Source organism: Primulina huaijiensis, chromosome 3, assembly GCF_012295235.1.
Source record: "Primulina huaijiensis isolate GDHJ02 chromosome 3, ASM1229523v2, whole genome shotgun sequence".
Lineage (NCBI taxonomy): Eukaryota > Viridiplantae > Streptophyta > Magnoliopsida > Lamiales > Gesneriaceae > Primulina > Primulina huaijiensis.
In genome coordinates this window covers 28,276,112-28,294,575 of record NC_133308.1, presented here as the reverse complement: position 1 = coordinate 28,294,575, position 18,464 = coordinate 28,276,112, and the positions used below count along the sequence as shown (strand labels likewise).

The 18,464-nt window shown below is 33.9% G+C and overlaps 3 protein-coding genes across 3 annotated transcripts; 1 reads left to right on the top strand and 2 right to left on the bottom strand.

The window, feature by feature from the left end:
- Positions 1 to 1,564: 1,564 nt before the first annotated feature.
- LOC140974379 (pentatricopeptide repeat-containing protein At5g39350-like) lies at positions 1,565 to 5,048 on the bottom strand. The gene has a single exon (XM_073437793.1). The coding sequence runs from the start codon at positions 4,994 to 4,996 to the stop codon at positions 2,069 to 2,071; it is 2,928 nt and encodes a 975-aa protein (XP_073293894.1). The 5' UTR covers positions 4,997 to 5,048; the 3' UTR covers positions 1,565 to 2,068.
- Positions 5,049 to 5,853: 805 nt separating this feature from the next.
- Positions 5,854 to 7,683, bottom strand: LOC140974378 (heat shock factor protein HSF24-like). The gene is made up of 2 exons (XM_073437791.1): positions 7,158 to 7,683; positions 5,854 to 6,655 (listed from the first exon to the last, which is right to left on the bottom strand). The coding sequence occupies exons 1-2, from the start codon at positions 7,359 to 7,361 to the stop codon at positions 6,029 to 6,031; spliced, it is 831 nt and encodes a 276-aa protein (XP_073293892.1). The 5' UTR covers positions 7,362 to 7,683; the 3' UTR covers positions 5,854 to 6,028.
- Positions 7,684 to 15,587: 7,904 nt separating this feature from the next.
- LOC140972370 (uncharacterized) lies at positions 15,588 to 17,159 on the top strand. Its single transcript, XM_073434815.1, has one exon. It carries the CDS (start codon positions 15,816 to 15,818, stop codon positions 17,013 to 17,015), a length of 1,200 nt encoding a protein of 399 aa, XP_073290916.1. The 5' UTR covers positions 15,588 to 15,815; the 3' UTR covers positions 17,016 to 17,159.
- Positions 17,160 to 18,464: the final 1,305 nt, after the last annotated feature.

Sequence of the window (18,464 nt, the reverse complement as noted above, 5' to 3'; positions counted from 1 at the left end):
TTTGATCGGCATCTTTTGCTTTTGAATTTTCTAATTTGGTGTGCGTCGTTCATAAGATTCTGATAACTGGTGATCATGAATTAATCCATTATTTTAAGTCTGTATGATGTTATTCTTCATTTTTTTTTTTATGTACTCGAATATATGAACTCAATTGCCCTCGTCATGCATAACAATAATCATATCGACTCATAAGTTACGTGATTATACATTATTTTTTGCTCTGAATTTTATGTTAAAAAGTTCATTAATAAAAAATCGAATGTACTTATTATTTCAATTTTTTACTCTCGACATATTTATATCTAATCTTTTGGTTTTTTTTTTTTTGGCTTTTGAATAATAATCTCACCAATAATTATATAAAAAATTAAACTTTATATGTATTTATATATGTAGTAGATCAATTAAATAATTTTATTTTATTTCTAACAAAACACAAAATTATGTTTGATTTATATTTACAATTAGATTCTACTTAACAATCAATAGAACTAGTCTATTTAGATTTGTCATTCATTAATCATTTTACCAACTCTTGTTTTTGGGGAATTTTTTTTTGCAGTCATCGTTTGCTTGAGCTTTTAGGGGTTTTCGACAGGTATCCCTTGACATATAGAACTAACTCTTTGGATTGGTTTGAATGTCAGCAGATGATCCAGATTGCATCTATGTGTATATATAATTATTATTTATCCATCTTTTATTGCTCAAAAACGGATTTTTTGACTTGTATAATTATGTTCAACACATACATGAATATTTATCACTTAATTGATTCGAGTAGTAAAAAAAGTTGATTTTAGTAGGTTTAAATCTTTTTGATAAACGGATAGTACCTGGGAGAGCTTTATTTGATTTGACTCGGCTCAATTCGGGTTTAGTTTAAGTTCAGTAAGAATTCAGAAATGAGATATTTTGGAAAGAAAATAATACGTACTTGTTTTTAATTTGTGGAGAATGAAGATTTATCTTGGCAGTATTAAAAATGGAATAAACCTCCGGTGGGGAATTTTCAATTGGATGTAGACGCGGGAATCAATATTATCAAGGGTTGTTTCTCAATATGTGGTATCATTCGAGATTCCGGGGACAGACTAGCGGTTATGGCTCGTCTATTTGCAATCCTGGCTCGGTTTTCACGAGTATCATTCTAGCTGGAACGAATCTTTGTAAACAACTCAGTATCCGTAATGTGCGAGTGTATTCAGATTCATTGGAAGCAATCCGAGCAGTGAATGCTACCATTGAGTTCTTTGGCCCTGAGGTTTTGGTAATTATTCAAATCAAAAAGCTTCTTTCGGAGCACGATTTTGTGGGAATTCAAATATGTGGAAATAAGCTAACCGGGGGCAGCTCACAAATTGGCGAAATTCGCTGCTTCGATTGCTTATAGTGTAATTTGGATGAATTCTGATTTTCCTTCTTGGCTACAAGAAGTTGTATTTAACGATTCTCGAGAGTAATATATTGCTCAAGAAGTTGTACTCAACGATTCTCGAGAGTAATATATTGCTTTTTCTTTCACAAAAAAATAAAGTATATTAATGACAGAACATGTGTCAATTTGAAGCTTATCATTAATTCCAATATATGTAATCCATACTTGACCTCATATAAAAGAATTTTTATTACAATTGTGGTCATTAGATATACGTGGAGGGTAACTCAACCCCTAACAAGAAACATTACCATGAATGACATGGCAAACAAACTTGCCAGAATGGTGCTCTTAAAGCTGTGCCAGGATGGAGCTTTAACTTTGCTAGGTTGATTCGTTCCCAGTTCATTTCCCACGTGCGCCGTTGCAGCCGAACTCAATGCCTTGTTTTACTAATGACTTAGCCTGCAGACACCTATGGATTCAAATTTTGTCGATGAGAACTGAGACAAACAAGTCTGCCCATGCTTATGACGTTGAATTGTGTGGGAACATTTAGAAAGGCGACAATCAAGTTCTTGTCCTCTGCTCGTTTGCCATCCTTTTGGATGTTATGATTGCACATCGACATTTAGAAAGACGACAATCAAGTTCTTGTCCTCTGCTCGTTTGCCATCCTTTTGGATGTTATGATTGCACATCGAGTATTCCAGCATTAACGTCAATAAGACTGAAGCCAAGTGGTTTATGGAATTGATTCTGTTCCATGGTCAACCTCACATTGTCAGCATCCAGCCATTTTCCTGCTGCTGCGTAGATATTGTGTAGAATCACGTATGCTCCAGGATCTTTCAAGTTCGTTTCTAGCAGTAGCCTACCAAATTCCTCTCCGAGTTCGTAATTTCCATGACTCAAGCAAGCACCTAACAAGGACTTAAGAACACTTTCCGAAGGCTTACAAAGCAAATTTTGGACAATATCCCGAGCCTCGTTCAAATAGCCCTTTCTACCAAGGAGGTCTAATATGCACGCATAATGCTCCATACATGGCAATACACCATCTTGTATCATACAGTTAAATACCATCCTTCCTTGTTGGACTAAACCAGAATGGCTGCAAGCTGATAAAATCCCCATGTACGTTACTTTATCCAGCTTCAAACCTAGAAGCCTCATCTGTGAGTAAAGAGACAAAGCAGATTCACCATCCCCATTTAAACCACACACATTAATCATTATACTCCAAGATTTTGTGTTCTTCTGTGGCAAGAGATCAAAGAGTGTTTTTGCAGAAGGGATGCTTCCACATTTCCCGAATAGATCAATCAACGCGTTACTAATAGCAACATCTTTATCAAATCCCTTTTGTACCACAAAAGCCAATATAGAGTTTGATATATGTAAGTTCTGCAGGTGGCGACAAGCTGAAATGAGGTTCAGAATAGTTATATTATCAGGCTCAATGTTGTTCCGAAGTAAATCACGAAAGAAGGCAACTGCCCCTCTGGCATTCTTTGAAAGTAAGTATGCAGATAGAACAGTATTCCACGAGGAAATGCTCCCTTTCTCTCCCTCGTGAAACAGCGCCAAGCATGAAGCGAAAATTCCAAATTTACCGTACATGATTATGAGAGACGTGAGAAGATTAGTTTCTAGAGGGATTTGAAGTCTTAAAATGCAAGCATGGATAGATTTACCTTCAAGATTTGTACAACAAGCAGGTAACACGTTCAGCAAGGTTACATAATTTGGTCTGTGACCTTTCTTTATCATATGAATAAACGATTCCAAAGTCTCCTTCGGTGAGTTATGATATCTATAGCCAGTCAAAATAGCATTCCAAGAAACCACGCTTTTATTAGGCATGTCATTGAAGAGTAACCTTCCTGCTCCAAGCTGTCCACAGTTTATATACATGGTGACAAGAGAATTAGCTACGGAAATATCATCTGCAAATCCAGTCCTGATAGCATAGTTATGAATGGCCGACCCCAAGATTAGATTTTGAAACTCATTGCAATATGAAAGAATGCTTATTAAGGAAACCAAATCAAACTCAACACCTTGTAGCCTCATATGATGTAATAGGAGCAGTGATCTCTCTGATTCTCCATTATCCACACACCCAGAAATCATGGTGTTCCATGAAACAACATTTTTGAGAGCCATTCTATCGAATATACTAAAAGAAACTGCCAACTCACGGCAATCAATATAAAATCCCATCAATGAATTGCACACATTAAGATTCGAATCAATCCCCGTTCTAACGCTAAAAGCATGTGCGGATTTTCCCAGCAAAATTGCCTCCAATTCAGAGCATACAGTGAGGATACTAATAATCGAGATTGCGTCTGGTTTACAACCATCCATCTGCATGTCGTGAAATGCAGTCAAACTATGCTTCCAAAGGCCGTTGCTGGCATATGCTGAAACCATGGAATTCCACGACAAGAGGTTCCTTTGGTTGACGTTACAAAAAAGTAACTCAGCCGAATAAATATCTCCTAATTTTGCATAAACTGACAAAAGGGCCGTGACAACAGAGAGTTGTGTAGTGAACCCAAATTTCATTACATAAGCATGAAGCGACTCGACATAACAAACGCACCCGAGATTCTCACTTGAAGGAATAAGAGACACAAAAGTCACTACATCAGGCTTAATATCATCGAGTAACATTCTCTGAAACAAAGCAATAGCATCCTCTGGTTTATTATTCCGTGTATAAGCAGATATTATAGCATTCCAAATAACAACATTCTTGAATGTCGAAGTATCAAAAATATTTCTAGCAGCCAACATGTCCCGACAATTAGCATAATTAGAAATCAGCGCAGGCACTAAAGACTCCCTCATTGCATATCCAAGTTTATAAGCAAGTCCATGAAGAGATTTTCCAAAATCGAAAGCTACTAATTTCGAGCATACCGGAAACAAACTAGCAAATGTGCTAGTGTTAGGCCTCATTGCCATATATCTCATTTCATAAAAAACCCGAAAAACCTCATCGTCAAAAGAATTAAAAGAAAATCCAGAAATCAAAGCGTTCCAAGTAACCACATCTGGTTGAGAAATTTCATCGACCAACTTACGTGCGTTATCCATTTCACCACCTTTGGAGTAAAAATCAACCAGGCTCGTTTGCACAACAAGATTTCCCCCAAATCCATCCCTTGTAACGAGACAATGCATCGATTCACCACGCCCAGTGTCACTCAACGCAGAGCATGCCTTGATCACAAAAGGGTACGTGTAGTTGTCCGAAAGACTTCCCGAAATTCGACACATTTCGTAAACACTCAGCACATTCCCGAACAGACCATTGTCACATAAACTCCTAAGAAACAGATTCTGCAGCGAAAGACTCGGCTTTTCGATTGTTTTGAAAGCTGAGAGAGCTAAATCCGGAAATCCCAGATGACAACACTTGGTAATAAATTGTTTGATTAAAGATTGGTGCTCAATCAATCCATTTACAATTAATAAAGCGTTCAAGGCCCTAAAATCTTGGCGCTTCTGGCAGCATGGAAACAATGAAAGGACAATGGTGGCAAAATTTGAACTGTTGTAGAGAAAATGGCTTCTCAGAGAGGAACCGGTTAAGTTCGCCATGAAAGCTTAAACTCCATCTTCATCATTTAGTGAAATGCCTTTTTTTTAGGAATGGCTTAGATTATATTTTTGCTAATTATTATTAACAAAATATAAAAGATTTAATTTTTAGAAAATACTATTATTAATTTTATACATACAGTACATACATCGACTAAATTATGATCATTAATAAGAAATTATTTAAGAATAATAATGATGATGATGATAATAATAATAATAATAACAAAATTAGTTAATAGCATTAAATAATATGAAATACAGTAATAATATTATTGTCAATCCTCTTCTGTAATTTTAAATTTTTTTAAAAAAAATATTGTGATGGATAATAAACCAAAATTAAGTTTAGCCTATTAAATATATTTCGTTTTGACTTTTTGCATTAAATTAGACAAAATTACCTTTACTGTTCTTTTTAAGTTTCACCATAAAAATATACATTTTAAAGCATATTTTTTAGACAACTATTTATTATTAATTTTGACCAAATGTTATATTAATTACAAATTATTTTATTTATTTGATAAATTAAAATAAAAAATCTAATATTTTGATGGGGAGTAGGTCTTACGATCTCACGAATTTTTATCTGTGAGACGAATCAACTCTACCGATATTCACAATAAAAAGTAATACTTTTAGCATAAAAATTAATAATTTTTTTATGGATGGCCCAAATAAGAGATCCGTTTCACAAAATACGACCTGTGATATCGTTTCACCCAAATTTTTGCTTTTGATGGGATGATTGGAAGATAATTAAAATAAAGTGTACAACTTTAATGTTTTACATCGTAATATTGACTAATCATTTACTTTGTACATTATTCTACATAATCAATTCAATTTCACTATTAGATAGACACCTCTTGAATTATTGTGTGATAATTAAAAATAAAACTTCTATCTATTTTAAAATAAAATATTTTTCAAGCAAACATTTTGCTCATGTGAATTTTACTCTATTACCCAACCAAATGTCACAACCTAGAACTATTTACCAAATTCCACGTGTCACTAATCGAGTGGTCAGTTATAGACCTTCCCGCTGTTTTCAGGTGACGATGAAATCCTAAACCAAGGAGCCCTACTTTTCATTTGGGGCACTGAAAAATTAATATTATCATCACGACCCCTCTTCCTTTTCAAAACTACCCCAAACAGTTTCATACTATTCTCATGTTCGTCATAATCGTCACTATCTAAACCTTGACCACCCACCACACCACCGTCAGCCCCGCATCCGAGCTTCATAATGCGTTGGATTTGCTCCGGAGAGACATTCAGCCGCCGATTCAAGTAAGCAATCAATTCATCGCACTGTTTCTTGGTCTGAGTCAGCTCCGAACTCAGCGTCTGATTATCTTTTTTCAGCTTGTCATTCTCATCCGATAAATCAGCTGCGAGCTGAGAAAAAGCCTGTATCCCCAGTGAGCTGGGATTCTTGGGGTTCGGAGATGAAGTGGAGGTTGATCCTAAATCTTCTCCGGAGATCGCCGGTGAATTTTGGTTATCGGCGGCTGTGGCCTTCCCGCCGGCTGGGTTTGGTGAAGAAGCTATTTTACGGCGGTGGATTCCGGTCAAGAGATCTCTTTCTCCTCTCTTGAAGTTGTCGTTGGCAAATTCCCATTTGTCTGGAATAGTTTTTCGAAAACCCTACAAGAAATAATTTCGATCACGCACTATGTGATGGCAAAAATCAAAGAAAGTAATCCATGCATACCAATTTTTGGGCAAATAAATTGCCGACATATTTTTTCATAAAAATCAATACGCTGGATCATTTTTTTAATGTTATAACTAGAATCTTGAAAATCTCTCTGTTAATAAATCTTTATCTTGCAAGAAGCATACATAAAAGTAAACATTAAAAATTTATAAGCACAATACTATTTAACTCGTAAACTTGCACGTCAAATTAAACTCCAATTATTTTAGAGAAAAAAGCAAGGGAAAAAAATAGACCATTCTTTATTTGATAGTTGACAACTTGATATCAAACCAACTCATCTTTAATACCTTAGTTTACCAAATTTGACAGACCGACCAAAATTACAGTTTTTCGATAAGTTTTCATATAACCAAGACGGAAATCAGCAAGAAAAGGAGCAAAAGCCAGAGGCTAATTCAGCAAACATCTGATGATCAAGAAACTTACATAGGTATTCAGCTGGCGAACGAAGCTGGAGAAATTGTTGTGCTTGAAGTAATTGGGCAGCAAATCCTTGGCAAACTCCGCTGTTTTCCAGACAACAAACGCCGTCCCGCTCTCGTTCCACGATATCACGTCGTTGGTCTCCGGATCATCCACCAAATCGTAAGTCTTCGTCAAGAACGGCGCCGGAACCGACCTCAGCGTCATCGATCACTCAAAAGACCAAAATCTCTCGATAGACAAAAGAAAGAATCAATCAGCAACTAAAGAGCAAGAGGGCGGTGAGGAATTCCCAACCCCAGCAATAGAATCCAAACCCAGAACGAACGAGATCGTGTTTCGAGATTTTAGCAGTTCCCATCGGATAATTTTTCTTGTTTTGGCGATGATCTAATGACCCGACAGAGGGGAAGATCAACCATAACTTCTTGGGAGAAATCTGGGGCCTGGGAATTCCTAAATGCGGGGAGTTTAAATAATGGAAGACAAAGGGAAAAAATGGGCACCGGCAATGGGACAGTCTACCTAAGAATTAATTCATATGGAAACAACACGCATTTTGGTACGCCTTTTCAAACAAACAACCAATCTAACAATTAATTCGTAAATGCTATTTTCGTATTTTTCTGAACTTTCTTTGGAAAAATAAATTTTCCTTTCTGAAAAAAGAAATATTAATACCTTTTGTTAAATAATTTTTATTAAAGAATTTAGATATTGTCATTCAAGGTGCGTAATGAAACTGACCAAGAAAACTCTGTTTCGCTAATCTCAATTTTATTCTAGAAAAACAAAGATAATAAATATTATATTATAAGAATACCGTGTGATATGGTAATCTTGTTCTCGAAGAACCTTATCTTAGTAGTGATGGTGTAATTAATGACTGGGGAAGACCTGAAAATAAAAATGAAAATAAAAATGAAAATGAAAAAGGTGGGCTTGTAAAGTACGACGTGACATATAAGTGGTTGAATTTTGATTTTTGCACCTAACGATTTCGATTTCCTTTCCATTTCATGTGTGGGAATTGCCGCCATTCCCTCGGTCAAAAAACATACGCACGTTTTTAACAAGTTGGTCGGCACACCAATAAGACTACCACTCCCAGTCGGACCACTCCGTCCGCTGCCTCCGCCCCTGTCTCCGTCGATTGTGTATATAAATACATATGTATAAAAAAAACTCTTATGAATTTTGTGGAACTCATTTTTTACTCGAATCGACACATAAAAATTACTACTTTCATACCAGATACATACATCATATTTCATTCTAAATATGAATTAGAATAATAATGCAACCTAAATCCAATTTTTACGGTCTCACAGTCTAAAATGGTATGAAAACATTAAACGTATACAAGAAAGTGACACCCTGAGACAAGCGGCCGGTTTCTAGCGCTACTAGATACTCCCGAGCAACTTACAACCCTTCCGATCTCCGATAGCAAGCTATTCATGCCATTTGCTAAATGATTTAAATATTCGACACGAACTAGGATTTCAAGGTCAAAACAAGACACTCAAGGGACATTTGGGGTTGGTTGTTTGAGTGTAGTGTTGACGGCCCGATGGATTTGGGGTTATTGGGGGTGCATGCATGTCTGAACATGTAGGTCTTAGATCGATGTATTGCAGGCGTTGGATCTAGAATAGAGGCAATGTCCTAATGCCTGTTAATCGAAGTAATTCTCTACATGATTTTAGACATCACCAACATCATACAAGAAGCCGAATCATGAGCATCGCATGAGTATTAACCTAATTCTTAATCGCATAGTGTAAAGTTTTGACCGTTACGAGGAAAAAGATTAAATAAAGTTTGTACACACTTTCATTGAAATTTGATTATGGATCTTTTCCTTTTTGAAATGATTGATTATGGATATATTGATCCACCTATGTTGACTTTTTACTCTAGCTACACATATGAATTTATCCCAATATAATATATTGATAGATTTGAAACGCTTGGATGAAAAAAATTAAGTAAATTTCAAATTTATTGTATTTTAAATTAAGATGTTATAACCTTAATATTTGTACATATATGATTATTTGGATTTTTTTTATATTTTAAAAATTCACTCTATATCAAATTTACTCTATTTTGAATTCATCCCAACATAATATCTTGATAGATTTTTTTAATTTAATTTTTAATTATACATATATATGACTATTTCAAATTTACTATATTAGAGCTTATTTTGATTTATTTATTTTGTCTATGTACATATTTAATTATATTTGATTATATGTATCTTATTTAGATTTTATACTTCGATAAATATATATATTTTATCCTTATATACATATTCAATGTTTAACATTTTAAATATATTATTTTTATATTATATTATTATTTTATATCATATAACATTTTGCGGTTCGGCCGATTGAACTATTTGAGTAGGTCTCTTATGAGACTCTCTCACCAATCTTTATCTGTGAGACGGTCAACCCTATCGATATTCACAATAGAAAGTAATACTCTTAGCATAAAAAGTAATACACCTACTGATATTCACAATAAAAAGTAATACTCTTAGCATAAAAAATAATATTTTTTCATGGATGACCCAAATATGATTGGAGAGATTTCAAATGCAAACCCGATCTTTTCTTATGCGGGCTATAAATATGAAGCCCATATTCTCATGTGGGCTATGAATAAACAATCTTGGCCTGTTCCTTTGAATCGAAAGCTCTTACGAGTGCCATTGCAGTACCAAAAGGATTTGTTACCCTAAAGAAATATTGTCTGCAAACAAAATCTTAGAGCACCTGCCACTTTTAACTTTATTCTATCTGCACATATCACACGCGTGCATCGCATCACTAAAAAAATATATTAGCGCACGAGGGTTGGTTTATTTACTAGTGGTAGTCCCTACTTGCCGTGCGTAATCTTTCCAATTGAAAGTTGGATATCTTGATAGGGAGGCCACTCAACTTAAATAGTATGTATATATTATTTTAGGATTAATCTTATCTTGTTATGAATTTTTTTACAGTTTATTATCTTTGAAAACTTAAAAATAATATTAATCTTATCTTATTATGAAAAGGATGTGATGTATATCTAAATTTATTGTTAATCATAAATATATTATAATTATAATTCAATATCAAATATAACACAAACGAATCATAAATTACCGCACCATCTTTAATTTTTATGAATGTTAGTTTGTTAAATTAAACTTTTAAAATTTTCACTCTCCCCATCATTTTTATGATTGATTTTTTCAAGGTAAAATTTTATTTGTTTTCAAATTTTATAAATAAACTTGACATTTAAATTTATGATTCGATTTTTTTTATTTAAAACATGTACGAAAAATATCGACTATACATGCACATATTGTGTGTAAAGAGGACATGTATGACAAGTTTGGTGTTTTTAGCATAGCGTGGTTGGAAAACGCTTCTTCCATCGTGGTTTATATTATCCAATAAAAGCGTGTTTAACACGACATGTTTGGTGCTTAGTAGATATCGTCGCCCATTCTACTTGTACCCTACCAATCTAAAGTCGGGTTCTATATCTGTTACGCCTTTTATTAAAATAATTCAATCCATCATTTGCCTCTTCTTCATTATCTTAAATTAATTAGTTTTGTGATCTTTAGTCCATCTTGGATAAAACGAAGCGAGTAATGAATCCCAATTCATTCTCACCTTTTCAAGCTTTATCGAGCCGATATCATTTTTTAGTTGGGAAAAATGTTTATTACAATTGAATCTTAAAATCAAAATTTTATCATAAACTTAAAATATTGATGTCAGATAACTTATAATAAAATTTTGATGTAAGTCATCGACTATCGAACCCATATAATTTAAACATTTCAAAAAATTTGCTAACGTCTTGAAATTTTAATGAGAAAATGTATATTATAAAAATTATTTATAAATACTCAGATAGACATAAGAGTCTTTCATCGGTTCTATTGTACAATGGAAGTCATGCATAATTCCACAATAGTATGTTACATCCACTTTGGCCATAAAATCTTATTGATTTTTTTTTTTGGGACTTTACTCAAAATACATCATATCAATGTGGATATCATTTCATCATATCAACTTGTGATCTTCCTCACATATTTCCAATGTGAGATTTTGGTTGAATTACCAACAATCCTCCCATCAAACGAAAGATCGTCATTCTTCTCATGATCTGGACCTCCCCTCAAACCAATCCGTCGATCCTCGAGGTCACTTCTCTCCACCGCGTTGGGAGCGCACGCCTTACGCGAAATACTTTGAGCATCGTTTACTTCAATCTCATCACGTATTTACTGGAAGTTCTCACATCGTTCGTTTAAATATTCGATGATTCCACACACATGACTCGATCTCGACCATAACTCTGATATCACTTGTTATATAATAGAAGTCATATATATCCAAAATGATATGATATTATCCACTTTGAGCATAACTTCTCATAGATTTGTTTTCGAACATCATCCAAAATATCTTATACCAATGAATATATCTTCAACTTATAAGCTCATGGTCTTCATCATGTATTTCCAATATAAGGTTTAGTTGAATTCCAAATATATTCTCATTTTTTTTTCTTTACACACTTTAAATTTGTTCAAGAAAGTTATTAAAAAAAATTAATTGCCACTCATTGAATGGGCTTGACTACCTAGCTGATATCGTTCCTAACTAACCTAGCTAGGGGAGGTCAATATACTATATATAAAATTACCTGATTACGCTTATAAGCACGCTTGTATTCCTTGAAATGTATATCGATGGTGGCATTATATTCACTCTATCCTATATACATATGATATTTTAAATTTTAATCAATTTGTTGATTATAATATTATCACCATAATTAAAAAAAATTAATCTCTTGGATTTAATGTTGTCTTCATGTAACCCCGCATACCAATTCTTCATCGGGTTTAATTTTTTTAGGCTAATTTTAATTCTAGTGTTGAAAATATAATTTTTGTTAGTTATTCTACATCGGTTGAATAAAATACATATGAGTTGCATATATGGACTTGGACAATCTTTCCCCCTTGAGCTAGCTTTTAGGGTTGAGTTAGGTCGGGTTGAGTTAAGTCCAAGTCTCAATCTTAACATGGTATCAGAGCTCAAATTCAATCGCTATGTGTTGGACTGTCCATAGTTGAGCCACATGTGTTGTCCATAATTGGGTCATTTGTAAACTCCACGCTTTAGATATTCATTTCTGGGCGTTAGAGGATGTGTTAGTTGTCCCACATCGGTTGGGTAAAATACCCGAGAGTTGCATATATGGACTTAGACAAATCCCTCTTTGAGCTAGCTTTTGAGGTTGAGTTAAGTCCAAATCTCAATCTTAACAATTTAGATCTCGTTTTTTCTTGGTTGATAATGAATTTATGGTTGAAAATATAGTTTTCCGTATGTAAGCAATTACTAGTCGTTTAATGGCGCAGATAATGAGGCCAGATATACATTTGAATAGTCCATTCAACTAATATATACGTACACATGACCACATTTATATTTAAAATATTTTATAAAAAATTGTATAGGAAAATTTTTTTTTTGAAACAGGAAATTAATATTCTTATATAAATTATTTTATATTGTTTTAAAATTTGAATGGAACATTTTGTAGGTTGGTAAGCGTAAAGCTTGGTCCATCGAATTTTCTGAATCCCTACAAACCTAAATCCCATGTCCTTCATTTTCTCGATGTATTCAGTTTTTGGTTTAGTTGCAATCTCTTGCTTCCTTTTTCATCACTCTTTTGTAAGAGCATTGATTGATAATAACGGTTGGCAATGAAATCAATTAATTGCACCCACAAATCCATCGTATAGATACATTTGCTTCATTTCAAGGGACAAAGCATAATTAATTAATATTAATTATGTGTTCGGAATTAATCAATTAGTAGGTTTCTTGTGAGACGGTCTCACATATCTTTATTCGTGAGATGAGTCAACCATATTCATATTTATAACAAAAAGTAAAACTTTTTGCATAAAAAATAATATTTTTTCATTGATGACTCAAATAGAATATCCGTCTTACAAAATTGATATATCAGACCGTCTCAGATGAGTTTTGTTTCAATCGTTCTAGTTCCAAATACGTAATTCATTGTCTATATTTATTATTTTATCGATTCTTTTACTAATTTATTTTTATTCATTAAATAAATTATCTACTTCCAATGAATTTTGATATCCTATTAAAACACCCATTAATAAATATGAGCCAAACGGAGAGAAATTTAATTTTTTAAATAATTTTATTAATCCACATAAAAAACACAAATAAACCTATGTATATGTATATTCATATCAACATATGATCTCACATCGAATAAAAGATTTAGTTTAAGAATAAATTTAGGTATTTAAGTTTGGAGGTCGTGTCAGAATGAATTATTTAAGGTGCAAACTCATGTCTATCATTCAGAAATTACGTAGAAGCGTCACATTTATTTATTTTTTTACATTTTTGCAGATACAATATCACATTAAAATTGTAGTTCAAATACATTTTTTTATGGGCTCTCAATGTAGCGTGAACTATCTAGGTAAATGAGAAGATAGTTCGAGTAGAACAATACTTTCTACATCCTACACATATATATTTGTTTGATTTTTCTCACGAATTAAGAAAGTTTCAGAAATAGTTTACAACAAATTTCAAATTTTATCTTTATTTAATTAATTAAAAAATAGTTACAAAAAATTTGTTAATATGAATATATCAGTAAATAATAAGAGAAATTGTTTCTAAACGTAAAAACTTAACTATATTTTTGAGATAATGGAGAAAATTTTTTATTATATAATTTAGATGAAAATAATATAAAATAAATTTAAACGGAACCCTGGATGACAGTAATTTCAAAATACGTTGACCTTTCGCTATTGTATATTATTATTATTATTATTATTATTATTATTATTATTATTATTATTATTATTATTATTATTATAATATATTGATCAAATTATTATTTTATTATTACATGAATTCCCTTATATCGCTCTCAATAAAATTCTGCATCTTACATGTGACATCAAAAGTCAAATGATGTGTGCTTCAAATTCAAAATTTTCAATTATTAAAAAAGAAGAAAAAAATATATAATTTATGGTTTCGGAAATTGTCAGTGTTTGTGTCACGTGCTTAGGTTGAATAAGTGACAGTGTCACAATTTAATGAAATAAATTTGCCAGACATGCAATTTCCCTAAAGCTTTCGAATTTGTACCACATTAATTATGAAACCACTTGCCAGCAAGGAATCCTGATTTTATTAAATGGATTTAATAAATAAAACTCAATAAAAAGGCACAGTACTAATACATTTTAATATAAATTATAAATGATACTTTTTTATTATAATATCTTACTCGATGTTGATGTGTCACCAATGTGACATATAAAAAAAATTTCATTATTAAGATCAAAATCGAAAAATACAAATATGTATCACGAAAATAATACATTTTTCTTAACGTTTAATAATTTTTGGTGCACTAAATTTCTTGATAGCAGCATGTGAATATGCCGAAACTACATAAAAGGTATTTGAATTTTCGTTCATATATNACGTATGGAAAATAATAATAAAAGGGTAACCAGACATACCGTAATTAATGCAGGGCTCTTTGAATAATAATAAAAAAAAATTGTGTATTTTGATATTTTCGTCCAAAATTCTTGATAATAAATTAAATGTACAACTCCGACATGTTAATGTATCACCGGACTTGACATGTAATTATGTATATTTTCATGATGAATTTTTAAATTATGTAGACATTTATATATTTACTAAAAGAGGAAAATAATCATAAAAAAAGTGTCATGATAAGTCGTCCACTTTGTTATTTGAAATGTTATTGCGTATTATAGTCAAGAAGCTCCGCCATCAACAAGTCTCAAAATACATTAGTTTGGCTAATTAGAAACCAGACATTCCCTAAATGTTACCTGTGATAAACGATAAAAACATATGCTATTTATTATATAAAGATTTATGTCATAGAAGATGGACGAATAAATCTTTGAAGTTTATTATCATGATATACATGGAAATCACGTTTTTATAATTATCGTGATTATTTTATGAATCATATCGAATAAATATATGAAAATTATAGATAATAGTAAATCATATTTATCGTGCAATTGCATGAAATTATTGATATATAGAAAAATGATGACATGCATTTTCGTACATATATTTGCATATGTTATGGATATTACATTCAATTTGCAACCTTAGTTAGAATTCTAAAATGTGACAAATAGATTTACCAAATTCGTTTGTGTTTAAATTTAATTTCGAGAAAATAAAACAATTAGCCACAATTAATACTATAATAAATTAATTAATAAAAAAACAGATTGTAAAATGGAAAAGATCAAAAAACTTAAAGCGGCTCCCTATCCACCGGCTTTGCTATAAATCCATCTCTTTTTCTTGGTTTGCCCTGTTTGCACTTCACTGTAAACTTTGCTCTAGTTTCCCCCTTTCCCACTTTCGCAAAGAAACCCAATCTTCGATTCTCCGGCAAAGTTTGAGATCAACAACCGAAATCTGGATTCTTTTCTTCTTTTCCTTGTTGTTAAAGACCCGATCTCCCTAGAATGTTGATGTGGACAGGAGGATGGCCGGGCTGAACGCTTCCCACGTGGCCGGACTCCGCCGTCTATCCGCACGCGCCGCTTCTTCCGCTCCGTCCACGCCGCGCAAAAGCCTCCTATCTTTCTCGACGTTGGCGGAGAAAGTGATCAGCCATTTGAAGAGCTCGGGTGTTAGAGTCCAAGCTGGTTTATCGGTGTCGGAGTTCGCGTTAGCCGAAGCCGAGTTCGGGTTTGCATTCCCACCGGACCTGAAAGCGGTTCTGTCATTGGGTTTGCCCGTGGGGACCGGGTTTCCCAACTGGCGGTCATCGGGCTCGGCCAAGCTTCACCTCCGGACCTCCATTGAACTTCCCGTTGCTTCAATCTCTTTCCACGTAGCTCGAAATGTTCTATGGTCTAAGTCGTGGGGCCCGCGTCCGTCCAACCCGGAGAAGGCCCTGAAGATAGCCCGAAACGCTCTCAAACGGGCCCCGCTTTTGATCCCCGTCTTCAACCGTTGTTACATCCCTTGCAACCCTTGTTTGGCAGGAAACCCTATTTTCTACGTAGATGAGAACAGAATCTTCTGTTGCGGGTTTGATTTGTCAGACTTTTTTGATCGCGAATCCTCTCTCTTCAAACCGAGCCGGGATTCAAGTATTCTATCATCCCACCGCTCAGGAAGCGAGCTGAACTCAGCTGGATCATCGAGCAGCTTCTCCAGGAGAAGCCTTGACACGATCTCCGGCGGGCGGACGCCACGGTGGGTGGAGTTCTGGAGCGACGCCGCAGTGGATCGCCGGCAGAGGAACTCTAACTCATCCTCTTCATCTTCATCATCACCCGACAGGTACCGCGACATACCAAGATCCGAAATGCCCAAATGGGTCGAAGAATACGTGACCGAAATCGGGTCGGTGTTGAAACAAGGCGGTTGGAAGGAATCCGACGTCTCGGAGATCATCCACGTATCGGCATCCGGGTTCTTCGAAGGCGAGATGGTCATGGTGGATAACAAGGCCGTGTTGGATGCTTTGCTGCTGAAAGCGGATCGGTTATCAGATACGCTCCTGAAATCCGGGTGGAGCTCCGAAGAGGTTTCGGATGCTCTTGGTTTCGATTTCCGACGGGAGAAGGAGAAGAAACCGGTGAAAATGCTGTCTCCTGAGCTGGTCGAGAGGATCGGGAAACTGGCTGTGGCAGTGAACCGGTCGTCGTCGTCCTCAACCGGTTCGCTGTCTTAGTAAACCAGGGGAACATCGAATTTGCCTCGTTCCCAGCTAGCTTCGTGCCTCAATTGGATACAAAAATATTTTCTTAGGAATTTGTAAAAGGTTGAATAAAGTAAGACAAATGGAATAGAAATTATGAATATTTTTGGGGAAAAAGAGAAAAGAAAATGATTACACACTATACGTGTAATATGAAATTAAGAAGGTATTATACCGTTACTCCGAATCTGTCTTCAATTTTATTGATTCTCCTCCATTTGAAGAGTCTCCGTTGATTCAAATGTGTGTTTTACTTTACATTCTGGAATTTTAATTGTGTAATAATATAGTTTATGTTAGTGTTATTTCTATAAAAAAATTTTACGAAGATAAGAGCCACGCGACTGCTCGACTAGCTCAAATACTTCACTTCTTCTGTTCACAAATTTATTGTTTAGAAGGAAAATTTTCTTGGGGAAATGTATAAATAAAACATTATAATATAAAAAAATTTACGGAGTGACACAGATATCAAACCAAGGGGCGCACGTGTGCTCAAAAAGACGTAGAATGGGTCCCATATCTTTGGGGAATGTAAAATAATGTTTTTAAAAAATTATATGGCAAGCAATTAATAATAACGAAGATGTAAGGATTCAACCAACTTGACATTTTTGTATTACTCCAATCTATACAAGAATTTGGTTGTTTAGATATATCAAACAATCGAGCTGACATATTGCTCATCCCTATCATCGTTGTAACGAAACAAAACTTTTTAGAAGACAAAGTTTGGTTGGAGAATTTGTCAAAGCAAATGGAGTAAGGATTATACATAGTTATGTTATCTTTATTTTTCGATTTATCACCTCATCCGATGTCATTAAAAATAAAGTACTGAAGATCGTTGCAAAAATTAAAGTAATGAATTTGTTATATGATAAAAGAAAATCACAAGTGGAAAATGGGTATTGAAAAAGAAGTATGAGGGATAATAAAAAAGCAAATGTATATATATTCTTTTGAGAGGAGATAGGAGTTGACAGACAGGAAATAAAGAGAAGCCACTATGTTATCCACATTCGAGTGGGAAACCTGACACCTAATTCTTGACGTCTTAACCTTCAAGAGACACAACAACGAGGTGGGTGCTGTTGCTCCTCCCTAACTTCAACTTTTGTCGCATTTATTATATATATATTTCTTGTCTTTTCTATCGATGAATTAACAATTCTATGCTATTACTAAATATACACAAAATAACAATTTGTCTTGAGATATATAGAAATTCATATCGACCATTCCTATAAAACATATGCAAATTAGTCCATAATGGGATCAATCAGTATATAACATTAACCATAGGAATCCCATCGCCATGGTTCAAGACTGTCATCATATGATCTCACGAGTCATGTTATTATTTAAGACAACAAAACATGTAGATGAGGATAATTAGGTCAATACCTTCTCTCGATAAGA

What these genes read in the sequence shown, in the direction of transcription:
- LOC140974379 (XM_073437793.1), bottom strand. Translation starts at nt 4,996, where the DNA reads ATGGCGAACTTAACCGGTTCCTCTCTGAGAAGCCATTTTCTCTACAAC.
- LOC140974378 (XM_073437791.1), bottom strand. Translation starts at nt 7,361, where the DNA reads ATGACGCTGAGGTCGGTTCCGGCGCCGTTCTTGACGAAGACTTACGAT. An exon ending in TTCGCCAGCTGAATACCTAT is followed by an intron (nt 6,656 to 7,157) that starts GTAAGTTTCTTG and finishes TATTTCTTGTAG; the next exon opens with GGTTTTCGAAAAACTATTCC.
- LOC140972370 (XM_073434815.1), top strand. Translation starts at nt 15,816, where the DNA reads ATGGCCGGGCTGAACGCTTCCCACGTGGCCGGACTCCGCCGTCTATCC.